The following is a 26,067-nucleotide window of genomic DNA, read 5'->3' on the forward strand; positions in this document are numbered from 1 at the left end:
TCCCAAATAGTGTCAGGCCCATTTCCTTCAACCGCTATCACTGAGTCTGATGATTGATTCTAATTTCAATACTCAGGAAGCTTCTAAAAGAAACCGAGGATCAGATCTTGGAAGTGCTGTCCATGTCGCAGGGGAACATCCTGGAGGACGAGCGAGCCATCAATATTTTGTCGTCTAGCAAACAGCTCTCGCAGGAAATCTTGGAGAAACAGCAAGTCACGACACAGACCGAGAAGCAGATCGATGAAACCAGGGATGGGTACAGGCCTGTCAGTCCATTGCCCATTTGGCATTCTAGAATCTTCCATGCATTTCTAGTTTAGAAGAATTTGTTTGCCCAATGATTGATGTCAGATTGCTTTGTGTTTAATCAGACAGTTGATGAATGTTTCAGAAAGTAAAGGTGCATATGAACATAGGAATTAGGAGCGAGAGTAGGCAATTCAGTCCTTTAAGTTTAAAAATCACACATCACCAGGTTATAGTCCAACAGGTTTAATTGGAAGCACGCTTTTGGAGCGACGCTCATTCATCAGGTGATAGTGGAGGGCTCGATCGTAACACAGACTTTATAGCAAAAATTTGCAGTGTGATGTAACTGAAATTATACATTGAAGAATTGATTGTCTGTTAAGCCTTTCATCTGTTAGAATACAGTGATAGTTTCACTTCTTTCATGTGTAAATCACAAAACCCTTTTTTTAAAAAGAAACATATCTATTTCTTTCTTGTATCTGTTGGTTGATTCTCCCTCCTTTCTGCCTTACTTTCTATTCATCCATTAGATAAGGGTGTCACTGTCTAGGCCATTATTTATTACTCATCCTTAGTTGCCCAGAGAACAGTTAAGAGTCAACCGCATTACTGCAGTCGCATGTATTCCAGATCAGATAAGGACGGCAGTTTCTTTCATTAGTGAGCCAATGCGATTTTGTTTTTTTTAATAAATTTTATTTTTGTTTCCTCCCTTTTTTTTTCCCCCCCAATAATCAGCAATAGTGTCATGGCCATCGCCGAACCTATTTCCAGATTTTTATTGAAATTCAAACTCTACCATCTATTATGGTGGGATTCCAACCCAGAGCCCCAAGGCATTACCAGGTTCTCTTGGATTAATACTGGAAATGTGTTGCTGGAAAAGCGCAGCAGGTCAGGCAGCATCCAGGGAACAGGAGAATTGACGTTTTGGGCATAAGCCCTTCTTCAGGAAGGGCTCTTGGATTAATAGTCCAGTGGTACTACCACTAGGCCACTGCCTTCACCTCCCCCCTCCTTAAGTAGAGCTCCTGGAGGCAAGAAAGCTAAGAGATCAGCAATAGATATTTTACCCATAAACAAATTATATTCCTATATAAAATGTATATACCTATATAATTGACATATTGAATCATTAGGTGGTTGTTTGTGACCAGAGCAGATTTTTCGGTGTTGTAGACCTCATTGACTCTGAAGCATAAATGCTTCCAGTTCCTCTTTTGTTGCTGCTTTGATATGGTCCTTAAATATCTCTCTGACCTTATTTTTTTTCATTTTCCCTTGTTTTATTTGTTTCATTGCATTTTATGTCAGACTCTTGATCCCATCCATTGATGCTACTGTTATACATAAATCCCTGATTTCCCCTGTTTTATATCCAATCCTGATCCTACTATCTGAATCCTACTCTGCTCCTTTAAGACCATAAGAAACAGGAACAAGATTACACGATTTGGCCTCCTTGAGCCTGCTTCACCATTCAGTTGGATCACGCTAATCCAACTACCTCATGTCTACTTTCCTGCCTTTTCCCTGTAACTTGATTCCACTACTGTCAAGAATTTATCTATCTCAGCCTTAAATGCACACAAAGAATTCCAAAGACACTCCACCTTCTGAGAGAAGTTGTTCCTCATCTCAGTCTTATTTTTATGTTCCTTTATCCTGGACTATGCCCTCTGGTACTCGACTCTCCCATGTGGGGAAACGTTCTCTCAGCATTTACCCTGTCAAGCCCATTAAGAATCTGTGATGTTGTGATGAGATCACCTCTCATTCTTGTAACCTGCAGTGAGTAGAATCCCAATCTGTTTAATCTTTGCTCATAAAACAAGCCCCCCCATACCAAGAATCATTCTAGTGAAAATTCTCTAAACTGCATCCAATGAAATGATATATTTCCTTAAATAAGGGAACCAAAACTGTTCACAGTATTCCACGTGTTCTTACCAGCAACTTGTACAGTTGCAGTGAGACTTCCCTATTCTTAAACTCCAATCCCTTTGAAATGAGAGCCAACATGCCATTAGTTTTCCTGATTACACATTGCACTTGTGTGCTAGCTTTGAGTTTTATGCACAAATATCTCCAAATCCTTCTTTGTCAATCTGCTTTCTGCAGTTAGTCTCTTTAAATAATATTCTGTTCTTTGTTCTCCCTTCCAAAATGAACAATTTCACATTTTACCACATTTGCCAATGTTTTTCTCCCTTAATTAATCTATCATTATATCTTTTTAAACTGCTGGTAACCCTCTCACAACCCGTTTTTCCACCTTTTTTTGTCATCTGCAAATGTGGCTACAGAACATTCACTTCCAAGTCATTAGTGCATATTGCACACCATAGTGGTCCCAGCATTGAGCCTTGTGGAAACCCCACTGGTCACAGATTCCAACCCGAAAAAGAACCCCTTTTCCCAATTGCTGCTTACTTCCCATTAGCCTAATCTATAATGATGTTAATATAATACCGTCAACACCATGGACTCTTATTCTATGACCTGACATTTTATGAGGTACCTTGTCAATGCCTTCTGGAGGTCAAAATACAACACATCTACTGGATCCACTCTATTGAGACTTCCTCAAAAAGCTCTAATAAATTAGTCAGACATGATTTCCCTCCCATGAAGCCCATGCTAACTTGTTTGATTAGATTATGATTTTCCAACTGTTCTGCCATGCCTTACTTAATAACTGTTTCCCATAAATTTCCAACAATGAATGTTAGGCTACTTGGCCGATAGTTACTTGTTTTTTTTTTTTGCCTCGCTCCCATTTTAAATAGGGGTGTCACATGAGCAGTTTTCCAATCCTCTGATACTTATCCAGATTCCAAGGATTTTTGGAAAAATACCAACAACTTATCTCTGTAGCTACCTCTTTTAGCTCCGAGAATGCAAGCCATCAGGGCTATGGGACTTATCTGCTTTTAGCCTTATTAGCTTGTCTAATACTACTTCTAGTGTTGGTGATGATACTTAATTCCTCCCCTGAATTGTTTAGTATCATTCGGATGTTCAAAGTATCTTCCAACATTAAGACAAATGCAAAATATCTGTTTAACTCCTTTGCCATTTCCTTGCTCCCCATAACTATTTCCCAAGATTCATTTTCTAAGAGGCCCATGTTCACTTTGATCTCTCTCTTGCTTTTGATCTAAAGAAGCTCTTATTGTCAGTTTTTATATTCCTCATAAGTTTGCCTTCAACATTTATTTTCTTTCTTTTTATTTTTTTAATCCTCCATTGCTGGCTTCTGAATATATCCTAGTCTTCAGGCTCACACTGACTTTGGCCTCCTCATATGTTTTCTCTTTCAACTTAATACTCTCCTTAACTTCCTTAGCCATGATTGGTTTATCTCTCTCTTTAGAATCTTTGTTCCTTACTGAGAGTCAGGAACTACCTCCTGCAGGAGATGGTGTTATTCTGTCTGCACAATCTTATCTTCTCCCCCCATTTCCTCCCCTAGCAAGATGTGCCTGAGGAAACATTCCCCTCACTCCCATTCTCCAGTTGTGCTTTGTGATCTTCTACATGTTTGCCATGTTCTACACACCACAAAGAATTGGGTTCTTGTTGAATCAAATGTCTTGAAGTTTATCAACAACACCAAGTATTTTCATGTTTACAATATCACAGACCTACATACACAATCTGGGTTTTGTGCTTACTGATATTACATATATACAGCTGATTGACACTACACTAACTCCACAACACCAAGAGTCATCCCAGAATAACCTAGTATAGGACTCCCCATTTCCCATGGTTGTTTTACTGATTCCTCTTGGCCCTGCTAACCCCTGTGCTTCCAGACCCACCACAGAGCCCAGAATCCCTGCACACTCCCACTGATAGTCATTCTCCACACTGACTCCCAATTTCCCCAATGACTGCCTGCTGACCTCCACCAAACCCCATTTCCCATGACCTGTCCTACCTGCCAATCTCCCTTCCCACCTATCCACTCCACCCTCCTCTCTGACCTATCACCTCACCTCCATCCCCACCCCCATTCACCTATTGTACTCCTTGCTACTTTCTCTCCCTCCCCACCCCCCCCCCCTCGCTTATCTCTCCACCCTGGAGGCTCCCTGCCTCCATTCCTGATGAAGGGCTTTTGCCCGAAACGTCAATTTTCTTGCTCCTTGGATGCTGTCTGACCTGCTGTGCTTTTCCAACACCACTCTAATCTGCAGTCCACACCTTTTGCCCTGTTTCCCAGTCCACCAACTAACCCTCACTCCCGACACTGACTATTCCTCCTTGACCACTCTCACCCCCATAACACTCCCTGCCCCAGTTGCTTGGATCACTTTGCTCAGTGAATAAAATGATGGTTTTTGGGTGTGATGATGAATTGTGCTGACATATTCTCACTCATGCACTGAAATCTTGGTGACAACTCACCTCCTGCTTGTTATTGGAACTGGCTGTCATTTGGAAGCGTTTACACCGTTAAATGATTAATTGAAAAACTGAGTATGTGAGAAGCATCTTACAGCAAGTCACATTGTAGCTATTAACATAATGGCCACAATGAATGTTTCAGAGCCACACTACACCCCACACCCAAATTTTAAAACTGTTATTTTTTGTGTTCTCTTACAGGTAGCAACCCACTCCAGTGTGCTGTTTTTTGTCATTTCTAATTTGATTTACATTGATCCCATGTACCAATATTCCCTTGTCTGGTTTCTCAATCTCTATATGAACTCGATTGACAAAAGCATTCCCTCTAAAGTGCTCCATGAACGGATACGCAATCTGAATGAGCACTTCACTTATAGGTAATTACTGGAGCTTGGCATTGGAGTTCTGTTTGTGGAGCCAGTGGAGAGATTGTGCTACGTTGCAGTGAGAGGTTAGCACTGGATAGTATCAGCACCTGACCTGCAGGAATGGGAAGGCTGTCTTCAGTCTCTCCAGCCCTGGGTCAGGGAATGAGAAATGACCATCCAGACTACTAGCTAGGATCCCCTTCCCTTGGATCCTTCCTCAACCAGGATCCTCTCCCAGTGAATGATCTTCTCCCAACCTGGGATCCTCTCTCACCCAGGATTTTCTCCAATCTGGGATCATCTCCCAGCCTGCGATACTCTCTAATCCTGGATTCTTTCCCATCCGGGATCCTCTCCCAGCCAAGGAACCTGCCACAGTCCAGAATCCTCTCCCAGCCCAGGAATCTCCCCCTGTCTGAGATCCTCTCCTCAGGGATCCTCTCCCAGTCTGGGATACTCTCCAGCCATGGCTGGTTGATAGGGCAGGAGGTTCAAGTTTGGACAAGGGTAGAGTAGATCCAGTCTGCTGATTTAACATGGCAGCTGCTGGTTTAGAAATTACAATCAGGAATTTGATTAGGGTACAAGCTACTTAGCAGGACCAGTTGAGTTACTGGAATTGTTCAGGGTAAAGCCCGCAATTTTAACACTTAGAGGAAGAGAGGATGGTCAGGCTGAGCGATTGGTGATTAAAAAAACACTATTTGTGACTCCCAAACAGCTGCTTGACCATGTGCTGTGGGAAGGATTCTGGAGCAGCCCCACTACTGATGGGGTTAACCCTTAACTGCTCCTGAAATCAAACAAAGACAACCAACCTCCTGGGGGAGTTCGGAATGAGCATGATTCAGTTTTTATATTCCTTACAGTCCAAGAATGGGCTTTATAAAATTTAAAGATCCCCCGAATGTAGCTGAGTAAGAACAGTCTATCTTTCTTTTTCCAGTATCTACCAGAATGTCTGCCGTTCTCTGTTTGAGCGAGACAAGATGCTGTTTTCATTCCTGCTGTGTATTGGCATTCAGAGGAGTCTGAATCTGGTGAATGATGATGAGTGGTGCTTTCTCCTGACGGGAGGGGTGGCGCTAGAGATCCCATTTCCTAATCCTGCCCCCAGCTGGCTGAAGAACAAATCCTGGGGGGAAATTGTTCGCCTCTCTACACTTCCTGCCTTCGCTGATTTAAAGAACCACTTCTGTTCAAAGGTGAGCGTTAGAACATGTAAGTATACAGAGCCTGACATGAATATAAAGCAACGTGAAGAAGAGTCACATCAGACTTGAAACATTAACTCTTGTTTCTCTCTCCTCAGAAGCTGCCAGGCCTGCTGAGTTTCTCCAGCACATTTTATGTTTGGAATATGAGGGAGTTATTGTTTGGATTGGAAGGACTGTTCATACAAACAACTCCAGGGCTACATTGAAACCAAAAGAACTGCAGATGTTGTAAATCAGAAACAAAAGTTGCTTGAAAAGCTCAGCAGGTCTGGCAGCATCTGTGAAGAGAAATCAAAGTTAATGTTTAGGGTCCAGTGACTTTTCCTCAGAACTGATGGTAGCTAGGAAAATGTTGGTTTATATGCTGATGATAGGGTGGGGGGGACAGGGTAAGGAGTAAACAATTGGTGGGGATAGAGCCCAAGAAGAAAGGAGTTAATAATGATCTGGCTGGGATGGTGAATAGCTGTTAATGGAGATTGGTAGTGGTTAACAATAGGTAATGACTGTGTGATAACAAGACTTGGTGTTTGTGGTAGGGGGACAGGACATAAGGGAGTTCAGATCCTAAAATTATTGAACGCAATATTGAGTCCAGAGGGCTCTAAAGGGGTTAATGTTCTCCTATTCTACTAATGTCTCCACCATATTCTATTAATGACTGTGAGACAAGGAGTTCTACTCCAGCTTTTGGGCAGAGCAGGTGGATCTGTAAAGCTCCTTGAGGTCATAATCATTCTGCCTGACGCAGTGCAGTTATATTTAATGCTAAAATACAATTTATCTTCTTGGTATCTAAGAACAGTGTTTTTTTTCCCCCTGTTGATATTCTACAGTGGTATATTATCTCCTACTAATTACAGTCAGTTCTTCTATAACATGATAGTTGCATTCTTGTGCAAGAAAAATCACACTTTGGAAACAGTGCTTAAGGTGTTAGCGCTGTGATCGCGTAACATTGGCTGTAACATGATCACAGTATGAATACTTTAAGTACTGTTTTCAAAGTGCGATTTTTTTCTTGCACAAGAACAAAACTATCACATTATCAAAGAACTGACTGTAATTAGTAGGAGATACACATTCATGCTGTAGCAAGTGTCCCCAATTCTTCAACCGCTTAACAGCAAATTCCCATTATACCACAACGACCTGTACTAGATTGGCCCAACAAGGACTGTGGCAGCAAACTACCTTAACCAGGTATCACATATTGGTAGAGATGGCAAATATAACTACATACTAAGAGAGGTCATCTGGGAAAATTATCACAATGAACTTGGTATTTTGGGGATAATATTAATTCACTTGAACTAACATCAATAAGACAGATCATTGTCATTTGCTGTTTGTGAGTCTTCCCATGTTTGAAGTGACTGCTGTAGTTTTCACATCACAACAGTGACTACACTTCAGAACTACGCCAGTATCTGGGACGTGCTTTGGGAGATCCTGAGCCTGTGACTTTCCTCTCTAGGTGATGGCTGAGTTGTACAAAGTTAAAAATGACACACCAGGTTATAGTCTGACAGGTTTAATTGGAAACACTAGCTTTCAGAGCGCTGCTCCTTCATGAGGTGGTTGTGGAGTACACAATTGTAAGAGACAGAATTTATAGCAAAAGTTTACAGTGTGATGTAACTGAAATTATACATTGAAAAATACCTTGATTGTTTGTTAAGTCTCTCATCTGTTAGAATGACCATGATATGTAAATCACAAAACCTTTTTAAAAAAGTTACATTCTCAGGTTAACTGAACTTTTGCTATAAATTTTGTGTCTTACAATTGCGAACTCCACGACCACCTGATGAAGGAGCGCTCCGAAAGCTAGTGCTTCCAATTAAACCTGTTGGACTATAATCTGGTGTTGTGTGATTTTTAATTTTGTACAGCCCAGTCCAACACCAGCATCTCCAAATCGTGGCTGAGTTGGGAGAGGTTCCATAAAAATGCTGTCCATAGCAGCACCTACTGGTCAGAGCTGGTCACCACATTGTTAGAGGAAGCTGTTAACATGCAGGATTTCCACTCAACACCCCAGGGATTTATTTGGCATAGGCTTGGGTTGCTTTGCTTTTGCCTTATTCTAACTGGCAAGCAACACATTAAGAGTAATGAATAGATATTGCTACCTATCCCCAAAGTGAAGAATTATTAGTTCAGTTAGAATCTATAAAATCAGCGTAATGTTAGCATTTTTATTGATGAAGACATAAAAGCTAGATAAATAAAATGGCTAATCCACAATTCAGTTATACAATAACTTGGCAAAAACTTCTCCTAAGCCGATGTGTTCAGCACTGAGTCACTAACCACTGAAAACCAACTTTGTTGGTTGAGCCATGTTGCAGTTGTATAAGACTCTGGTGCAGCCGCATCTGGAGTATTGTGTGCAGTTTTGGTCGCCATACTATAGGAAGGATGTGGAGGCACTGGAACGGGTGCAGAGGAGGTTTATCAGGATGTTGCCTGGTATGGTAGAAAGATCGTATGAGGAAAGGCTGAGGCACTTGGGGTTGTTTTCGTTGGAGAAAAGGTTTAGGGGTGACTTGATAGAGGTGTACAAGATGATTAGGGGTTTATATAGGGTCGACAGTGAGAATCTTTTTCCACGTATGGAGTCAGCTATTACAAGGGGGCATAGCTTTAAATTAAGGGGGGGTAGGTATAGGACAGATGTTAGGGGTAGGTTCTTTACTCAGCGAGTCGTGAGTTCATGGAATGCCCTGCCAGTAGCAGTGGTGGACTCTCCCTCATTATGGGCACTTAAGCGAGCATTGGATAGGCATATGGAGGATAGTGGGCTAGTGTAGGTTAGGTGGGCTTGGATCGGCGCAACATCGAGGGCCAAAGGGCCTGTACTGCGCTGAATTCTTCTATGTTCTATGTCGATCATCTTCTTGATACCGGACTCCAGTAGTAACTGCCCACCTTGTAACTCTGTCATGGCAGGAGACTTTGGGAGCTGAAAATGTGCTGCTGGAAAAGCGCAGGAGGCGCATTCCTGAAGAAAGGTTCATGCCCGAGGCGTCGATTCTCCTGCTCCTTGGATGCTGCCTGGCCTGCTGCGCTTTTCCAGCAGCACATTTTCGGCTCTGGTCTCCAGCATCTGCAGTCCTCATTTTCTCCTGGGGGACTTTGGGAGTATGGTGAAAGCACTCAAAGGGAGATCCTTAAGGTATCCCTAAAGATGTGAAAACATGCCTACTCACTCACGTAAGTCCCTGGTTTGAGATCACACAAAAAGAGGTGGTCATTTGGAAGGCACCAGACATATCAAGAACATGTGAAGTCAAGGTAGATAGTGCAGACAAATCTCCCAACAACTCCTCTTTCCAACTCTGAGCACTGCCAAACGTGGCAGAGTCTGCAGATTGTGCATTGAAGTCAACAACTATCTCAGAATCCATCAAACCAGAGTGCAAGCAAGTTATCCTCATTACCAAAGGACTGCCTAAAAGAAAAGCAAGGAGAATGGACCAGTTGTGTGTTACAATGTGGGGCCAGCCTTCTTGTGACAATGTGCTGAAATACATATTTATACTGAATAATGACATATACATAAGTTCATCCAGTTTTATACCCCAGTTGTGCTGCCTCCTATCCTTCTCTACTTTCTCATCTCAATCTACCATCGCAACTTCATCACCATCCATCTCTTAGTCTCCCAAACACGAGACTAACATCCCTTTAAATACATCTTTATTATTCATCCTGACCGTTTCCTGTGGTCTTGAGTTCCACATTCTCACCAGTCTGTGGGGAAAGCAGTTCTTTTTGAATTCTCAAATGGATTGCTTACAGACTCTAGTGCTGTTCCCCGCATGTTGAAATGCTCTTCTGCATTCACTCTATCACAATCTTTCATCATTTTAGACTGCTTAGTAGGTCACCCGTCAGCCTTCTCTTTTCAAGACAGCAGAGACCCAGCGTGTGTAACCTCGCAGTTATAGAATCCTCCTTCTCAACCTTCTGTGCATCCATTTCTGGTTCCTTTCAAGTAAACAATTCCATGTCAGTAAATCAGTCCCATATTTGGTGAGCCTCCTGGTAGGTTTCCAACACAGAGTGAAGAAGAGCTGCTGGAAAAATTTGCCTATGCCCTGGAACACTTGCTTTCTTGGTCTTGTGAGGGCTGTGTGTAGTCTGTATTATAAGGACTGTCACCCAGTTCTCTCTCCCATGCCCACATGTCTACGTCCGGGAGCTGATTGCTCTCCCAGTCCATTCATTACATTCAGTGGGTAGTATACATACCCTCCACCAATATAGTGGAAGGGGCAGTTCATCTAAGACTCTGGTGGATCACTCAACCTGGAGACAGGGAAAGGGGAGAGCAAATGGACCTGGAGAAATCAGATGCTCATCATAACCTGAACTTTTCGAATTTTGGCATGACAGCCCAAATAACATCAATATTTAAACAGTATCCCAGTACCACACAGCACTGTATTTTGTGACAATAAAGTTTTCACTGACAAGATAGTAACACATCTGGAAGTATAACTCTGGTTCCAATTTTTCTCTCAACACCACCCAATCTCAGTTCCCCATATGCTAACCAATATCCAGAACCGTTTCCCAAGCAAGACTCTGACATTTGCTTGACTGGTAATACGAATGGGCCCTGAATCAGTGCTTGCTAACTGATCTATGTTTAATGTCCTCAGCTCCCTGAATGGAAGAAAATCTATGATTCCTCACAGCCTGAGAAAATGCCTTTACCCACTCCCTGGAACGTCAGTCTGAGCACTTTCCAGTCACTACTGTTGCTACGCTGTATCAGGCTGGACAAGGTTTGTGTAGATTTGAGAAATTTGTCACTTTTCCTGGTTTTACATTCACTGCTATCATTTTAGTCTAGCACTTATGTTGAATTAGACCATTGTTAAATGTTCATCTATCACATCTATACACAAGAATGTACTGGACAAGAATGGGAATGTGCTATTATTTATATATCAGAGTGGTGCTAGAAAAGCACAGCAGGTCAGGTAGCAGCTGAGGAGCAGGAAAATCGATGTTTCGGGCAAAAGCCCTTCATCAAGAATGGCTTCCTGATGAAGGGCTTTTGCCCAAAACGTCGATTTTCCTGCTCCTCAGATGCTGCTTGACCTGCTGTGCTTTTCCAGCACCACTCTGATTTAAACTCTGGTTTCCAGCATCTGCAGTCCTCACTTTTGCCTACTCTATTATTTACATATGTCATGTGTGTTCCATTTGTTTGTGGGATGAGGTCATCACCGGTGAGGCAACATTTATTGCCCATGCCAATTCTCTAATTATCCAGGAAAAGGTAGTAGTGAGCTGCTTTCTTGAACTGCTGCAGTCCACATGCTGTAGGTTAACCCACAATGCCCTCAGGTAGGGAATTCCAGGATTTTGACCCAGCAACAGGGAAGGAATGGTGACATATTTCCAAGTCAGGATGTGAGCCGCTTGGAGGGGAACTCACAGGTTGTGGTGTTCTCATGTATCTGTTGCCCTGTCCTTTAGGTGATAGTTGTGAGTTTGGAAGGTGCTGTTGAAGTAGCTTTAGATTACATTAGAGTGTGGAAACAGGCCCTTCGGCCCAACAAGTCCACACCGACCCGCAAAGCGCAACCCACCCATACCCCTACATTTACCCCTTACCTAACACTACGGGCAATTTAGCATGGCCAATTCACCTGACCCGCACATCTTTGGACTGTGGGAGGAAACCAGAGCACCCGGAGGAAACCCACGCAGACACGGGGAGAGCGTGCAAACTCCACACAGTCAGTCGCCTGAGTCGGGAATTGAACCCAGGTCTCTGGCGCTGTGAGGCAGCAGTGCTAACCACTGCGTTAACAAGTTGCTGTAATGCCTCTTGTAGATAGGAAAACACAGCTGCTCCTGAGTTTGGGGGTGGATGGAGTGAATGTTTGTGGATGTGGTGTCAATCAAGTGGGCTTTTTTGTCCTGGATGATGACAAGCAATTTGAGTGTTGTTGAAGCTACACACATTCAGCCAAATGGGGTGTGTTCCATCACTCTCCTGTCTTGTTTCTTCTAGATGGTGGACAGGCTTTGGGGTGAGTTACTTGGCATAGACATCTTATCATCTAACCTGTTCTTGCCGCCACAATATTTATATAACTACATCAGTTCAGTTTCTGATCGATGGTAACCTCCAGGATGTTGATAGTGGGGGATTCTGTGAGGGTGATGCAATTGAATGTAAAGGGGTGATTGTCTCTTGTTAATTGTCTGGCATTTGAGTGGTGTGAATGTTACTTCCCATGTGTCAGCGCAAGCCTGGATATTGTCTAGGTCTTGCTGCATTTCAACATGGACTGCTTCAGCATCTGAGGAATCATGAATGGTGCTGAACGTTGCGCAATCATCAGCGAACATCCCCCACTTCTGAACTTGTGATGGAGGGAAGATTATTGATGAAGCAGCTGAAGATGGTTGGCCCTACGAGACTATCCTGAGGAATGTATGCAGGGATGTCCTGGGGCTGAGATGACACATTTCCAACAACCACAACCACCTTCCTTTGTTCCAACCACCAGAGGGTTTGCCATTGATTCCAGTTTTGCTAGGGCTCCTTGATGCCACATTTGGTCGAATGCAGCCTTGACGTCAGGGGCTGTCATTCCCACCTCACCTCTGGAATTCGTCTGTTTTGTCCATATTTGAATGAAGGCTGTAATGAGGTCAGGAACTGAGTGGTTTTGGTGGACCCCAAACTGGGCGTCACTGAGCAGGTTATTGGTGAGCAGGTGCTGCACAACAGCACAGTTAATGACACCTTCCATCACTTTACTGATAATCGAGACAGTAACTAGCTGGGTTGGATTTTTGTGTATGGGACATATCTGGGCAATTTACCACATTGTCACATCGATGTCAGTGTTGTAACTGTACTGGAACAGCTTGGCTTGGGGTGCAGCATGTTATAGAGCACAAGTCTTCAGTACTATTGCCAGAATGTTGTCAGAGCCCACAACCTTTGCAGTATCGCATTATACTTTATGTTAACAAAGCTTTAAACTAATTCAGCCCTGGGGTTCGGAACCGAATTTGTAGCTCGAGTATACAAGTGGATGAGAGTAGTGAAGTCAGAACTAAGATTTCAAGATCGCAAGAAGGGCACTGGCAGGCAAGAAGTTGGTTTGAAGTGTGTCTACTTCAACGCCAGGAGCATCCAGAATAAGGTGGGTGAACTTACGGCATGGGTTGGTATCTGGGATTTCGATGTTGTGGCCATTTCAGAGACATGGATAGAGCAGGGACAGGGATGGTTATTGCAGGTTCCAGGATTTAGATATTTCAGTAAGAACAGAGAAAATGTAAAAGAGGGGTTGGTGTGGCACTGTTAGTCAAGGACAGTATTACGGTTGAGAAAGGACGTTTGAGGACTCCTCTACTGAGGTAGTATGGGCTGAGATTAGAAACAGGAAAAGAGAGGTCACACTGTTGGGAGTTTTCTAAAGGCCTTGAAATAGTTCCGGAGATGTAGAGGATAGGATAGCAAAGATGATCCTTGGTAGGAACGAGAGTAACAGGGTAGTTGTTATGGGGGACTTTAACTTTCCAAATATTGGCTGGGAATACTTTAGTTCAAGTACTTTTAGATGGGTCAGTTTTTGTCCAATGTGTGCAAGAGAGTTTCCTGACACAGTATGTAGACAGGCCAAATAGGGGCGAGACCCTCCAATCCGCAGGAACTGATCCCGAATCTATCGAACTCTGGAAAATAATCACCAACGCATCCACGATTTCTCGAGCCACCTCCTTCAGTACCCTGGGATGTCAGGCTTTTCCTTACTACCTTTTGTAAATAGTAGCGCTACATTAGCCAGTCTCCAGTCTTCTGGCACCTTACCTGTGGCTATCAATGAAACAAATATCGCAACAAGGGGCACAGCCATCATTTCCCTAGCTTCCCTGAAATAGGGCCACAGTGTGAGCAAGTTTAGGAAGCACGAAGAAGTTTGTAGGGATAGAGAGGTTCATGTCGCACAGATTCTCGAAGGCGGATCCAACCAAGAGAGTGAGCAAGGGTGTATGGCATCTTGGACTTAATAAGGACAGATATTGAGTACAAAAGCAAGGAAGTTATGCCAAATCATTATAAAACTCTGGTTAAGCCCTAATTGGAGTACTGTATCCAGTTCTAATCACTGCGCTTTGGACAAGGGAAACAAGGAAAAGCTGATGGTACAAGAACGAAGTGCTGTTTTAAAGTCTTTGAGAAGAGATGCAAGAGGGATTTGAGGAGAATGTTTCTGGCAAGAAGTGGTAACAGCTTGATCCTTACGAGGAGTTGGAAGCTGAAACAACGAGTGATTTCAAAATGGACATTTGAAGACAATAAATCAGCTGGCCAATGAGGATTGAGCAGAGGGATTATTTGCATTGCTCTACAGCGAGCCAGCAAGGACATAATGGGCTCCTTTGATGCTGTAATCACTCACCAGACATGCTACTCAATACAGAACTCTCACTCGCTATGATTGAAAATAATTAAATCTGTGCTCGGTTAAAAACAGGAGTACTATCTCCGTGTAGTTTAATTTGCTGAACTTTTTGTTGATTGCTAATTTTTTATTCCGCAGATGATTCCCGCCATTCAGCAATTCATCACAGTGAAAATGGGTGCAGCTTACATTGAGCCTCCAACCTTTGATCTCCAACACAGTTATAAGGGCTCCAGGCATTTCACTCCACTCATCTTTGTCCTTTCAGCTGGAGCTGATCCCATGGCCTTACTGATGAGATTCGCTGAGGAACAAGGTATTGCCAATTATCAGTGACACTGTCTTACTTAGAAAGTACAGTAAAACTTCGCTCAACAACAGCAAAGTCTTGTATTTACATAGGGCCTTTAAAGTAGGAAGGTGACCCAAGGCCTGCTCAGGGGTGTGTACAAAGCAAACTGCAATCTACATTACACAAGGGAATGTTGGGGAAAATGACTCAAATCTCCGTCCAGAGTTTTCAGGAGCATTGTAAAAGATGAGTAAGTGATGGAGAGCTTAAAGAGGGAGTTCCTGAGTTCATGATCTATCAGCTGCTGAAAGCATGTAGGGTGATAAAAATTGTGAATTTGCAAGAGGGCAGGACTGGGGAAAACAGGAATTTTGGATGGCTTCAGATCAAGAAGAGGTTAAAGTGGAGAGTTATTTTTTCATTCATTCAACTTAAAATGGGTTTGTCACAAAAATTAAACATTCTTAAATTGGGTAGTTAGTCTACTTCCTGGAAAATGCTGACAATAATTTTGAATAGCTATACTGAATTATCAAAAACACAGGAAGTGCGGGAAAAACCCAGCATCTATGGAGAGAGAAATTGAGTTAAAACTTTGAGTTTTAAAATGTGACTCTTATTCAGATTAGTGTCTGAATATGAGTCTTATTCAGAACTCTGACTGAACTATTTACTGGTTTGATTGTTATACAGGCTGCGTAAATTAAGTAGTTCCTGTGATTTAAATGATGCCTGGCAGCTGGTAACTGTAGGTTAATTTGAACAGTCTGGATATTGATCCACAATTAGCAGAAACTTGCTGCGCAGACAAATTTGACTTGGAGGCAGTTTTGAAGGTAGGACAATATTTCTATAAGCACAATATTTTATAAACTAATGTAAAACATCTTGCCATTTCTTCATTGTCTCTGGATCAAAATCTTGGAATTCCCTCCTTTTGTGGATCCACAAGTACTGCAGCGGTTCAAGAAGGTAGCTCACCATCACCTTCACAAGGGCAATTAGGGATGGGCAATAAATCCTGGAAAGCCAGTGATGTCCTGTGAATGAATAAAGAGAAGAAAATCACAGTTGTGTCACAAAGCTAATCCTTTTTTTTCTAACAGCTGTTCATTGGCTCAAGGAGAATCTGTCTGTGATTTTTTTTCAGAGGGGCAATAAATCGGGCCAGGTTCCAATCAGTCTGGTTTGGTACAGAGATGAAAAGGAGTTTCAGAGGCCTTTTGTTTATTTGTAAACATATGAGACTTCAGGCCAAAGTGGTCATGCTTTAGAAGTGACCTCTATAAAGAGAGGGGAGTGGTCAGCTCTTTGAGCTGAGCAGTTTTAGTTCTAGTTCAGTCTTGAACTAGGAAGTTCAACAGGGAGCTGTGTGGAAACTCTCTCTCCTTCTGCCTTCAACTTCAACCTGTAAACATGTGTTCCATTTCTACTGGTTTTTAAAGGGAATTTGCTTACTGGGACTGTTGTGTGTATTCAGAACAGCATAACTAAGTCTAGTTGGATAGGTTGAGTTCTGGAGAAGTTCTTTATTCCGTTCTTTATGTTTTATTGTGTAATTTTTTGAATAAAGCTTTTGCCTGTTTTAAAATCTAGTAGTCAACCTAGCTATCTTACTCCGGGTAATTTTCATTGCACACTTACTGAAACAAATTGCAAAGTTAGGTCTCGGGCTGCCTGCTTAAGAATGTTTTGAGTGGTCTGGCCTAGTCCATAACAGTTGATTTTTTTTTGTTTGAAATTCAGCAATGTTTCTTCCTGCTTGGCCAATTACAGGCAGGCTTGTGGAAACACTAACCCCTCACTTCCAGGCAGAACTCAAATCAGAATTTCTGGTCACTAAATGAAGCCCATGTAATGTTTCTTGGGTTGGGCACACATCCCAATCGACATTTTATTTTAACCTGTGATCTAACATATTATGGGAAACCCACTTAATATTTAGTTTTGCAGAAAAATGTCAAAGATCTGCTCCGCAGAGTTTGACAAAAATGTTCATTTCCTCAAAGCCTTTCATTTTTTTTATTTGTTCACAGAATATGGCCATCACTTCATTTATCATCTTTGCCCAGGAGAAGCTGCCCTTCTTGAACTACTACAGCACTTGGGCTATAGCTGTACCCACAGTAATGTTAGGGAGTTTCAGGATTTTGACCCAGCAACAGTTAACGAATGGCAATACAGTTCTAAGTCAGGATGGTGTATGGCTTGGAGCGGAACCTTGGTGTTCAAAGTATCTTTTGCCCTTGTCCTTCTAGGGGATAGATGTCACAGGTTTAGAAGGTGCTACCAGAGAAGCCCTAATGAGTTACTGCAGTGCATTTAGTAAATGCACTGGTGTTGGGGGAAGTGAATATTGAAGCTGGTGCCAATCAAGCAGGCTGCTTTGTCCTGGATAGTGTCAAAGTTCTTTAATGTTGTGAAGAGTATTCCATTACACCAGTGTGTCTCTTGTGCCTTGAAGTTGGTGGATAGGCTTTGGGGAGACAGGGGTTGAGTTAGCGGCTGTTGAATTACAGGCCTCTGCTCTGCCCTTGTAGTTGCTGTATCTGTATGGTTGGTCCAGCTCAGTTTCTGATCAATGGTAACTTCAAGGTTGTTGATATGTTGGATTCAGCAGTTGTAGTGCCAAGGAAAATCAGGGGGTGGTTATTGGATTCTCTCTTGTTGGAGGTGATCGTTGCCTGGCATTTGTGTGGTGCAAATCCTCCTTGACAGTTTAGATTTAGATTACTTTAGATTACTTACAGTGTGGAAACAGGCCCTTCGGCCCAATAAATCCACACCGACCCGCCGAAGCGCAACCCACCCATACCCCTACATTTACCCCTAACCTAACACTACGGGCAATTTAGCATGGCCAATTCACCTGACCTGCACATCTTTGGACTGTGGGAGGAAACCGGAGCACCCGGAGGAAACCCACGCAGACACGGGGAGAACGTGCAAACTCCACACAGTCAGTCGCCTGAGGCGGGAATTGAACCCGGGTCTCTGGTGCTCTGAGGCAGCAGTGCTAACCACTGTGCCACCGTGCCGCCCTAAACATGAATATTGTCCAGGTCTTGCTGCACTGGACATGGACTGCCTCAGTATCTCAAGTGTCAGCAATGAACATTAGGCAGTCATCAGCGAAAATCCCCATTTCTGAGCTTTATGATAGACGGAGGAAAAATTATGAAGCAACTGAAGCTGGTTGGGGAAAGGACACTACCCTGTAGAACTCAAGAGTTTTGTAGTGAAGTTGTCATGTCACAACTCTGAGCCAGGAGACCCGGGTTCACGTCCCTACCTGTTTCAGATGTGCGTAATAACATTCCTGAACAGGTTGATTGGAAAATATCTAACCTGAGGAAATTCCTGCAAGCTGTCCTGGAACTGAGATATTTGAACTTCTATTCAACCACATTCATCTTCCTTTTTACGAGGTAGTGTCACTGTAAAGGAAACAAAGTGTAGATTATTCAAAAGACAAGTCTTAAGTACTGTATCTGACTGCATGGAATATTCACAATAAAATAGAGAAGTAGTACTAGATAAACTAATGGAGCTAAATGTAAATAAATCCCCTGATGGCCTGCATCCTAAGATCTAAAAAGAAGTAGCTACAGAGATAGTAGATGCCTTGATTGTAATCTTCCAAAAATCCTTAAGCTCTAAGAAATACTGGTGGTTTAGAAACTGTCAATGTGACATGCCACAAAAGCTTAGGTCATAAGATAAGAGTCCATGATGTTGGAGGTAGTACATTAGCCAATTTGATATATTTGTGCCAATGAGCAGGAAACAGCAAGTGGAGCTAAGGGGTTCTTTATCAGACTGGCAACATGGAACTAGTTGGGTTCCACTGGGATCAGTGTTGGGACCTCAACTGTTGACAATGTATATAGATGACGTGGAGAAAGGAAGCAATTGTACTCTAGCACAAAAATAAATGGAAAGGCAAGTTGTGAGAAGGAAAGAGACAGAGTTTACAGAAAGATATTGGTAGGCTAAGTAAGTTTGCAAAAGTTGGCAAATGCAGTACAATGTGCGAAAGTATGAAGTTGTTCCTTTTGGAAGAGAGAACAAATGAACAGAGTATTTAAGTGGAGAAAAAATGCACAAAGCTGCAACCAAAGGAACTTGTGCACAAAGCACAGAAGGCTAGCACAAGTGCAGCAGAAATGTTGGCCCAGTCATCAGGGAACATTCCTGAGCAACATGGAATGTTGACCCAGATTTTAAGGTTTTGGAATATAAGAGCAGGAAAGTTTTACTGCAACAGAACAAGGTGGTAGTGAGACTACATCTGGAGTACTATGAGAACTTTTGGTCCCCTTATTTAAGGAAAGATATTGGAGAAAGATCAGAAAAGGCACAATTAGGATGATCCTTGGTTTGGAGGTATTGCCTTATGAGCAAAGGGTGAACAGGGTGGGATTCTACTTATTGCAGTTCAGAAGAATGAGAGGTGATCTCATTGAAATATGTCGGATTCTTAATGAGCTTGACAGGGTAAATGCTGAGAGAAGGTGGGAGAGTCTAGGACCAGAGGCATAGTCTCAAGATAAAGGAACATGAATTTAAGACTGAGATGAGGAGGAACTTCTTCTCAAAGGGGGTTGAATCTTTGGAACACCTTGCCACAGAGAGCTTCACAAGAGTCATTGTGCATATTTAAGGATATAATACACATTCTTGATTGGTAGTGGAATCGAGGATTACAGGGAAAAAGCAGCAAAGTGAATGTAAGGACTGTCAGATCAACCTGTCATGTTCCTATTCAATGATAGAGCAGGCTCAAGGGGCCAAATGGCTACACTTGTTCCTATCTCTTCTGATCATCTTAACACCAGCAATGCCTCCAGAAAATGTTTCAATCCAGCTGCAGTCCAGGCACTCCAATATCAGTATCGCCACTCAGACCAACATGTCAGACAGTCAGTTGGGCAGGCCCACATTGTCTGCATGCCTAACACAAGACTTCCAAAACAAGCTCTCAACTCAGAACTCCAGCATGTCAAGTATTTACCAGGAGAACCAAGGAAACATTATACATGCTGCCTCTAGATGCATTCTGGTCTAACTGGAAAAGTATCTTGTTATAAACACGTTATGGTTGATTGTAACATGTAATTAGTTGCAGAAATGCAGAGATAAGTTATGTTATTACAGCAACGATTAAGAGGGCCGAATCGCAGGTCTGATTCCTTTAAATCCTTAGGGTATCTCCCACACTCCAACCAGCTCTCTAACATTACTACATTGGATGGTGCTTATGGCAACAAATCACTATTAATCCTTTCAGACCTATGCAACAGCACCTCTCTACAGTTTTCATAAATTAACCTCCAACTTTATAGATTTACATAATCGAACTCTCAAAATCCTGTCTCCTCCTCAGATTTCACAATTTTTGTTTATACGCTTCCAGAACCAGCTCATATGCATCAACCACAGTAATTTTAACTGTGCTATCTGCAGACTGTCTATCCGAAACAGTTGAATATATCTCCAATTTTTGTTTTCCTACCAAAACACTTTGTAATAGGATTATCCAAATTTCTTGTATCACTGAGCTTTCAGAGCAATTTTCTCAAATAATATGTAATATATTTCATCTTATCCCTCTCTGAGTTTTGGCATGAGTCAAATATTCTTTGTCACATTAAAGACAGGTATTAAATCATCAGTCTGCTGGTTGTTCTCTGTTCATGTAATCAAAGCCTTTCTCTATCAAGTTCAAATTGCCAGGCTTCACTTTCTCTTAGCAATTTTCTTTTTTCCTTTTCCAAGTTTGAATATAATCTTTTATATTATCTTTTCTCTTTCCACTTTATCTTCCTTTATTTCCCTACAACCCCACCCCTCCACCAACCCCGCTCCCCCAAACCTCCTTTACCACCCCTTTCGTAGTCAGAATTTTTTCTATATCTTGAAGTTCAATTGCTTCACTTGTAAATGAATCCTAGAGGTCAGGTTATATGTCACCTTTACTTCCTCAAGATCCCCTCATTGAGTTAATACTTCAATAATTTCTGCTTTCATAATGCTAACATTTTCCCCTATTTCCACCTTTCCTGCCACTACTTTTAAATTTTAAATTATTTGATGTAAGGCACTTAAAGATGCATTCTATATTTTAAGAAAAGTTTCAGCAATCAGCAAAGCCATTTTAATTCTTCACTAAATGGAACAAGAACAACTGAATTCTTCTGTTCATATAAGTGCTGGCCAAATTTATTGTAGAGATTTGTGCCTTTTAAAAATAAATTTAAACTATTAGTTGAAAGAATGACAAGACAAGATTTTTGTATTTTACGACCTTCACTGTAATAAATAACTAAAAACACCATTGATCAAACACTATTTTCTTTTTGTATGCAACCTATATTTTCAACTACAGACAGAAATGTTTGTCTTTTACTCCTGTCAGACAGCACAGTCTCGACTAGAATTATAATGGTTCCTTCAAGCAGTCCACAGGTGCTCCCCATTTCTAAAGCTGTTCCAATTTTCTGGGGTAGTATCTTTGAAAGTCAATTCCTGTTCACCTTGGAAATAAATAGACAATTTAAAATGTAACTGTTTACTACCAAGCATTCTCAAGATTTTTCTGGAATTTTGGGGAATTGTTGGTACACAATGTCTCCAAACATAAACACCCTGCACCTTCTTCCCAGTGACATAGCTGCCCCCTCCCTTAACCTGTAACAATGAAGCCATCCCAGCTTCCAATTAAACCTGTTGGACTATAACCTGGTGTTGTGTGATTTTCAGCTTTAGAACAGATCACATGATCCCTGCATTTCACCCTTCTTTTAAAAATACAATTTCCAAACAGCATAATTCACAGCAAAACAGACTTCCTGCAGACATAACCATCAGTAACATAGAAACTTTGCCTATAAACCTCAGAATGGTTAACAAAAATTATAAAGGCAATTTTCATTAATCTGGATATATAAACTGTGATAGCAGCCTGGGTAATCCAAGATGGAGGACTGGAAAAAATTGTGGCTGTAAGAACTTCTCCTTTCTTGAGATATTGTCAGTGTTGAAGCTGATCTCCTCGAATTCTAGCTGTTGCATTGTTTTGGAACTTTAGGGAGGAAAAAGCATCAAAACAATGGCACTTTAAAAAGGAGGAAGAGAGACAAACATAGTAACCACATGGGAAGTAAATCAAACAGAGCAGTAAACTTATGTAGCTGTCTGACCCACCAGTCATGACTTGGAGATGCTGGTGTTGGACTGGGGTGTACAAAGTTAAAAATCACACAACATCAGGTTATAGTCCAACAGGTTTAATTGGAAGCACCGAAAGCTAGTGTGCTTCCAATTAAACCTGTTGGACTATAGCCTGGTGTTGTGTGATTTTTAACTTTGATCCACCAGTAACCTGCACAGCTAACTGCCTCTGCTGTTTGGTTTCAAGTATCTCTGGACATCGGAGTTTGTCTAAGAAAAATTAACAAACAGCAAAATTCACAGCTGACCTTAGAGAAACCTGTGTGGGGGAGCTCACAGCAGGGGAATAGCTAAGTGACTAGTTTTGAAGTGTAACCTTACTGGGTTTTTTTTTGAAAATCTACAAAAGTGAATAGAGTGCATTCTTTGTCAATTATATATTTTTATTGAGATGTCTCTTGATTAAACTCTAAAAATATTTTGAACAGGTACTAAGCTAGCCTTGAGCAAGTGTTTTTAGAGCAGTCAGACTTTGATTTTCTGGGTCTGTAGTTTATGAAGATGAAAAGATGGCATTTAGTGATATGCTCTTCTGGTTTGATGTGGGAGATTAGGCAAATTTCTATGTTACTGATGGTTATATCTGCAGGAAGTCTGTTTTGCTGTGAATCTTATCAGATCGGTTGGAGTGGCAGTTAGAGGCAATGAAGAATTCACAGGAGTTAGGAGGTGTGTTGGATAGCAGTTTTAGGAAGGGAGAAAAACCACAGGTAGATGGGTGACCTCCAGGAAAGGTAGGAGAGGGAGGCAGTTAGTGCAGGAGTCTCCTGTGACAATCCTCATTTCAAACAAGTATGCTGTTTTGGAAAATGTCGGGGTTGATGGACTCTCAGGGGAATGTAGCACTTACAGACAGGTTTCTGGCATCAAGACTGACTTTAATGTAACAAAGACTATGCCAGGTTTCAAGCGATCGAATGTGATAGTGGATTCTCTTGTCAGCGACACAGATAGACATTTCTGTGGCCAACAGCAAGATATTAAAATATTGTTTTGCCTTCCTGGAGACAGGATTAAGTATATCTTGGACAGGGTGCAGAATACTCTCAAAGGGGAGAGGGTGCAGCAGGAGATTGTTGTATATGTTGGAACTAATGACATTGGAATAGAAAAGGATGAAATTCTGAGGGGAACATACAAGAAGTTAGACAGGAATTCAAAAAGGAGTCCTAGAGGGTAATAAAATCTAGATTACTCCCATGTCATGAGCTCGTGAGGGTAGGAATAGGAGGATAGAGCAGATGAATGCATGACTAAGGAGCTGGTGCAGGGGAGAAGGGTTCACATTTTTGGATCAGTGGAATTTCTTCTGAGGTAGAAGTGACGTATAAGAAGGACGGATTTAAATAAAATCATGAGGGGCATGGATACAGTGAATAGCCAAGTTTTCTTTTCCCCAAGGTAGGGGAATCCAAAACTATAGGGCATAGTTTGAAGGTGAGAGGGGAAAAATGTAAAAGGAACCTAAGAGACAACGTTTTCAAGCAGACGGTGGTGTGTATATGGAATGAGCTACTAGAAGAAGTGGTGGAGGCTGGTATAATTACATTTAAAAGGCGTCTGGATGGGTTCAGAGGGATATGGGCCAATTACTGGCAAATGGGATTATATTTATTTAGGATACCCGGTCGGCAAGGACGAGTTGAACTGAAGGGTCTGTTTCTGTAAATCTCTATTACTCTATGACTCTAAGTCGGGTTTTAGGACTGGAAATGAATAATATGCACAAGATGGTGAGTATACATTGATGGATATATGTTGGTTTATTATCAGTCCATTCGAAAGTAATGTTTGTTAAAATGTATGTTGTGTTTCAGGAATGGGGGCAGCCAATCTCCAAACGATCTCACTTGGCCAGGGCCAAGGTCCAATTGCTGGAAAAATGATTGAAAAAGTAAGTTTTTGAATAATTATTTCCTGATAGCAATTCATTTTCCCATTATGATTTATACTCCATTATATAACAGTCACTGAATCTAAGAAAGTAACAGCTAGTCAGAAATTCCCACATATCTGATGTTAATGTTTGTGGATGTTTCAAGTGCAGCTTTCTTCCTATTGTCTCTCAAAAATGCCTAAAAGGAACAGTTCACCCAATTTAAATAAGAAACAGGAGACAGCTGGTTCTGTCGGTTCAGCGAATGTCAAATTACTTTGTAATAGCCTCCCAGGCTGGGAAATGACAGGGGCGACAAGTCACCCTGATGGGACTGGGCAGGGCTCAAACCAGAACCAGAATCGTGTGAGATGGTGGTTTTGGAGATGGGGGGAGGGTACTCTAGAAAGTTCTGTATCAAATTCACTGCCTACTCTACTTTGGTAGGGGGGGGGCGAGGTGCAATTGTCACTGTCAGTGAGGTAGCTTGTTCTCAGCAATTCAGGGGCCACTTGGGGACAGATTTGTGCAGCTACAAGAATTGCAGTGGTGGCACTTGCCATCTTCACGCCAGGTACCCGGAACCTGCTTTCTGGTGGTGGCTGGAGGCTGGCAAGACTTTCTTTAGGTCTGTCATCATGCTGGAGCCACGGGTATTAGAATGGGCATCTTCTTGAGAGCATCTCCCTCCACAGTGATGACCTACCAGCTGTTTTATTCGATGTCTTTTCTGTGTGCTGTCTTCTGTTGTTGTCTCCCTCTTCAGAGACCTTCGTGGTCTCTGACCTCCAGCAGCAGTGCTCACTTCTCCCAGTGTTGGTCCCCCACAACTCTAACATTCCCGTTGGACCTCCAAGTTCACTCACTAAAATTCCAGAGATCATTTACAGGAAGATTACAGAGGTGGGTGCACCTTAGAAACCATCATGATCGACATCCAGAAATGATCCATCTCTGCTTTGAAAATAATGAGAATCCACTAGTGTGTGATCCTAGATGATACAACGGGCACAATTATATGGCACACCAACAACAGAGATGAAGAGATCGGCCCCTATGTTGCAATATTTCTTTTAAAATCATCACTGAGCTTTATGTTGATTTAGTTACAGCATTCAGTCTGTTTAAATGGACAGACTGAATACCTCAGTCACCTCTCCAGACACAACACAGAATCGGTCAAATTCACACACCAAAGCAATAAATAATTGTTGCCAAAAATAGTTGCAACATGACATCCCACCTCGTGTATAAAATTATCAAATTTTGGAGGTATTTCTACATGCCATTTGGCAAGAATGAGTACTGATCAATCTGGTGTTTCTGGAGGATTGTCTGTCTAGTTGAGTCTATATGGAGTTGGCAGCCTGATTCAGTCTGTGTAAAGTTGACTGGGAGATTCAGTGTCCTTAAAGAGACTCAGCTGTGTGATTCAGTCTGTACGGAGCTGATTGTGTGATTTAGTACCTGGATAAAACTGACTGTATATAGAGCTGACTGTGTGATGCAATACCTATAGGATCATAGTGGAGAAGCAAGCCATTCAGCCCATCAAGTCCATACTGCCCCTCTGAAGAACATCACACCCAGACCGACCCCTCAACCCTATCCCAGTGAATCTGCATTTCCCATGGCTAATCCACCTAGCTTGCACATCCCTGGACACTATCTGCAATTTAGCATGGCCAATCCACCTAATTTGCATATTTTTGGGCATAGCAGGAAAATGGGGCACCCGGAGGAAACCCATGCAGACATGGGGAGAATATGCAAACTCCACACAGATAGTCACCCAAGGATGGCATCAAACCCTGGCGCTGTGAGGCAGCAGGGCTAATCAGTGAGCCACTATGCCACTTGCATAAGCTGACTGTGTGATTCAGTATAAAGTTGGTTCTGTGATTCATTGAGTCAGAGAGTCATAGAGTTGTACAGCATGGAAACAGAGCATAAA

At 42.1% G+C, this 26,067-nt stretch overlaps 1 protein-coding gene across 3 annotated transcripts in view; it reads left to right on the forward strand.

Annotated features, from left to right (window-relative positions):
• The window catches only part of LOC122561437 (dynein axonemal heavy chain 3-like), a 557,691-nt gene that overhangs the window by 483,772 nt on the left and 47,852 nt on the right, over window positions 1–26,067 (forward strand). For 2 of the 3 annotated variants that reach the window (XM_087999740.1, XM_087999741.1), the window contains 6 exons: window positions 77–269; window positions 4,873–5,051; window positions 5,989–6,247; window positions 10,933–11,058; window positions 14,851–15,028; window positions 24,055–24,131. In XM_087999740.1, coding sequence (XP_087855866.1) covers window positions 77–269; window positions 4,873–5,051; window positions 5,989–6,247; window positions 10,933–11,058; window positions 14,851–15,028; window positions 24,055–24,131 — 1,012 coding nt within the window. Of the gene's footprint in view, window positions 1–76; window positions 270–4,872; window positions 5,052–5,988; window positions 6,248–10,932; window positions 11,059–14,850; window positions 15,029–24,054; window positions 24,132–26,067 lie in introns of those variants that run through there. The other variant, XM_087999742.1, reaches the window with a different exon arrangement.

Source organism: Chiloscyllium plagiosum, unplaced genomic scaffold (assembly GCF_037043375.1).
Source record: "Chiloscyllium plagiosum isolate Xiang-an unplaced genomic scaffold, Cpla_swu_hap1 HiC_scaffold_23, whole genome shotgun sequence".
Taxonomy (NCBI): domain Eukaryota; kingdom Metazoa; phylum Chordata; class Chondrichthyes; order Orectolobiformes; family Hemiscylliidae; genus Chiloscyllium; species Chiloscyllium plagiosum.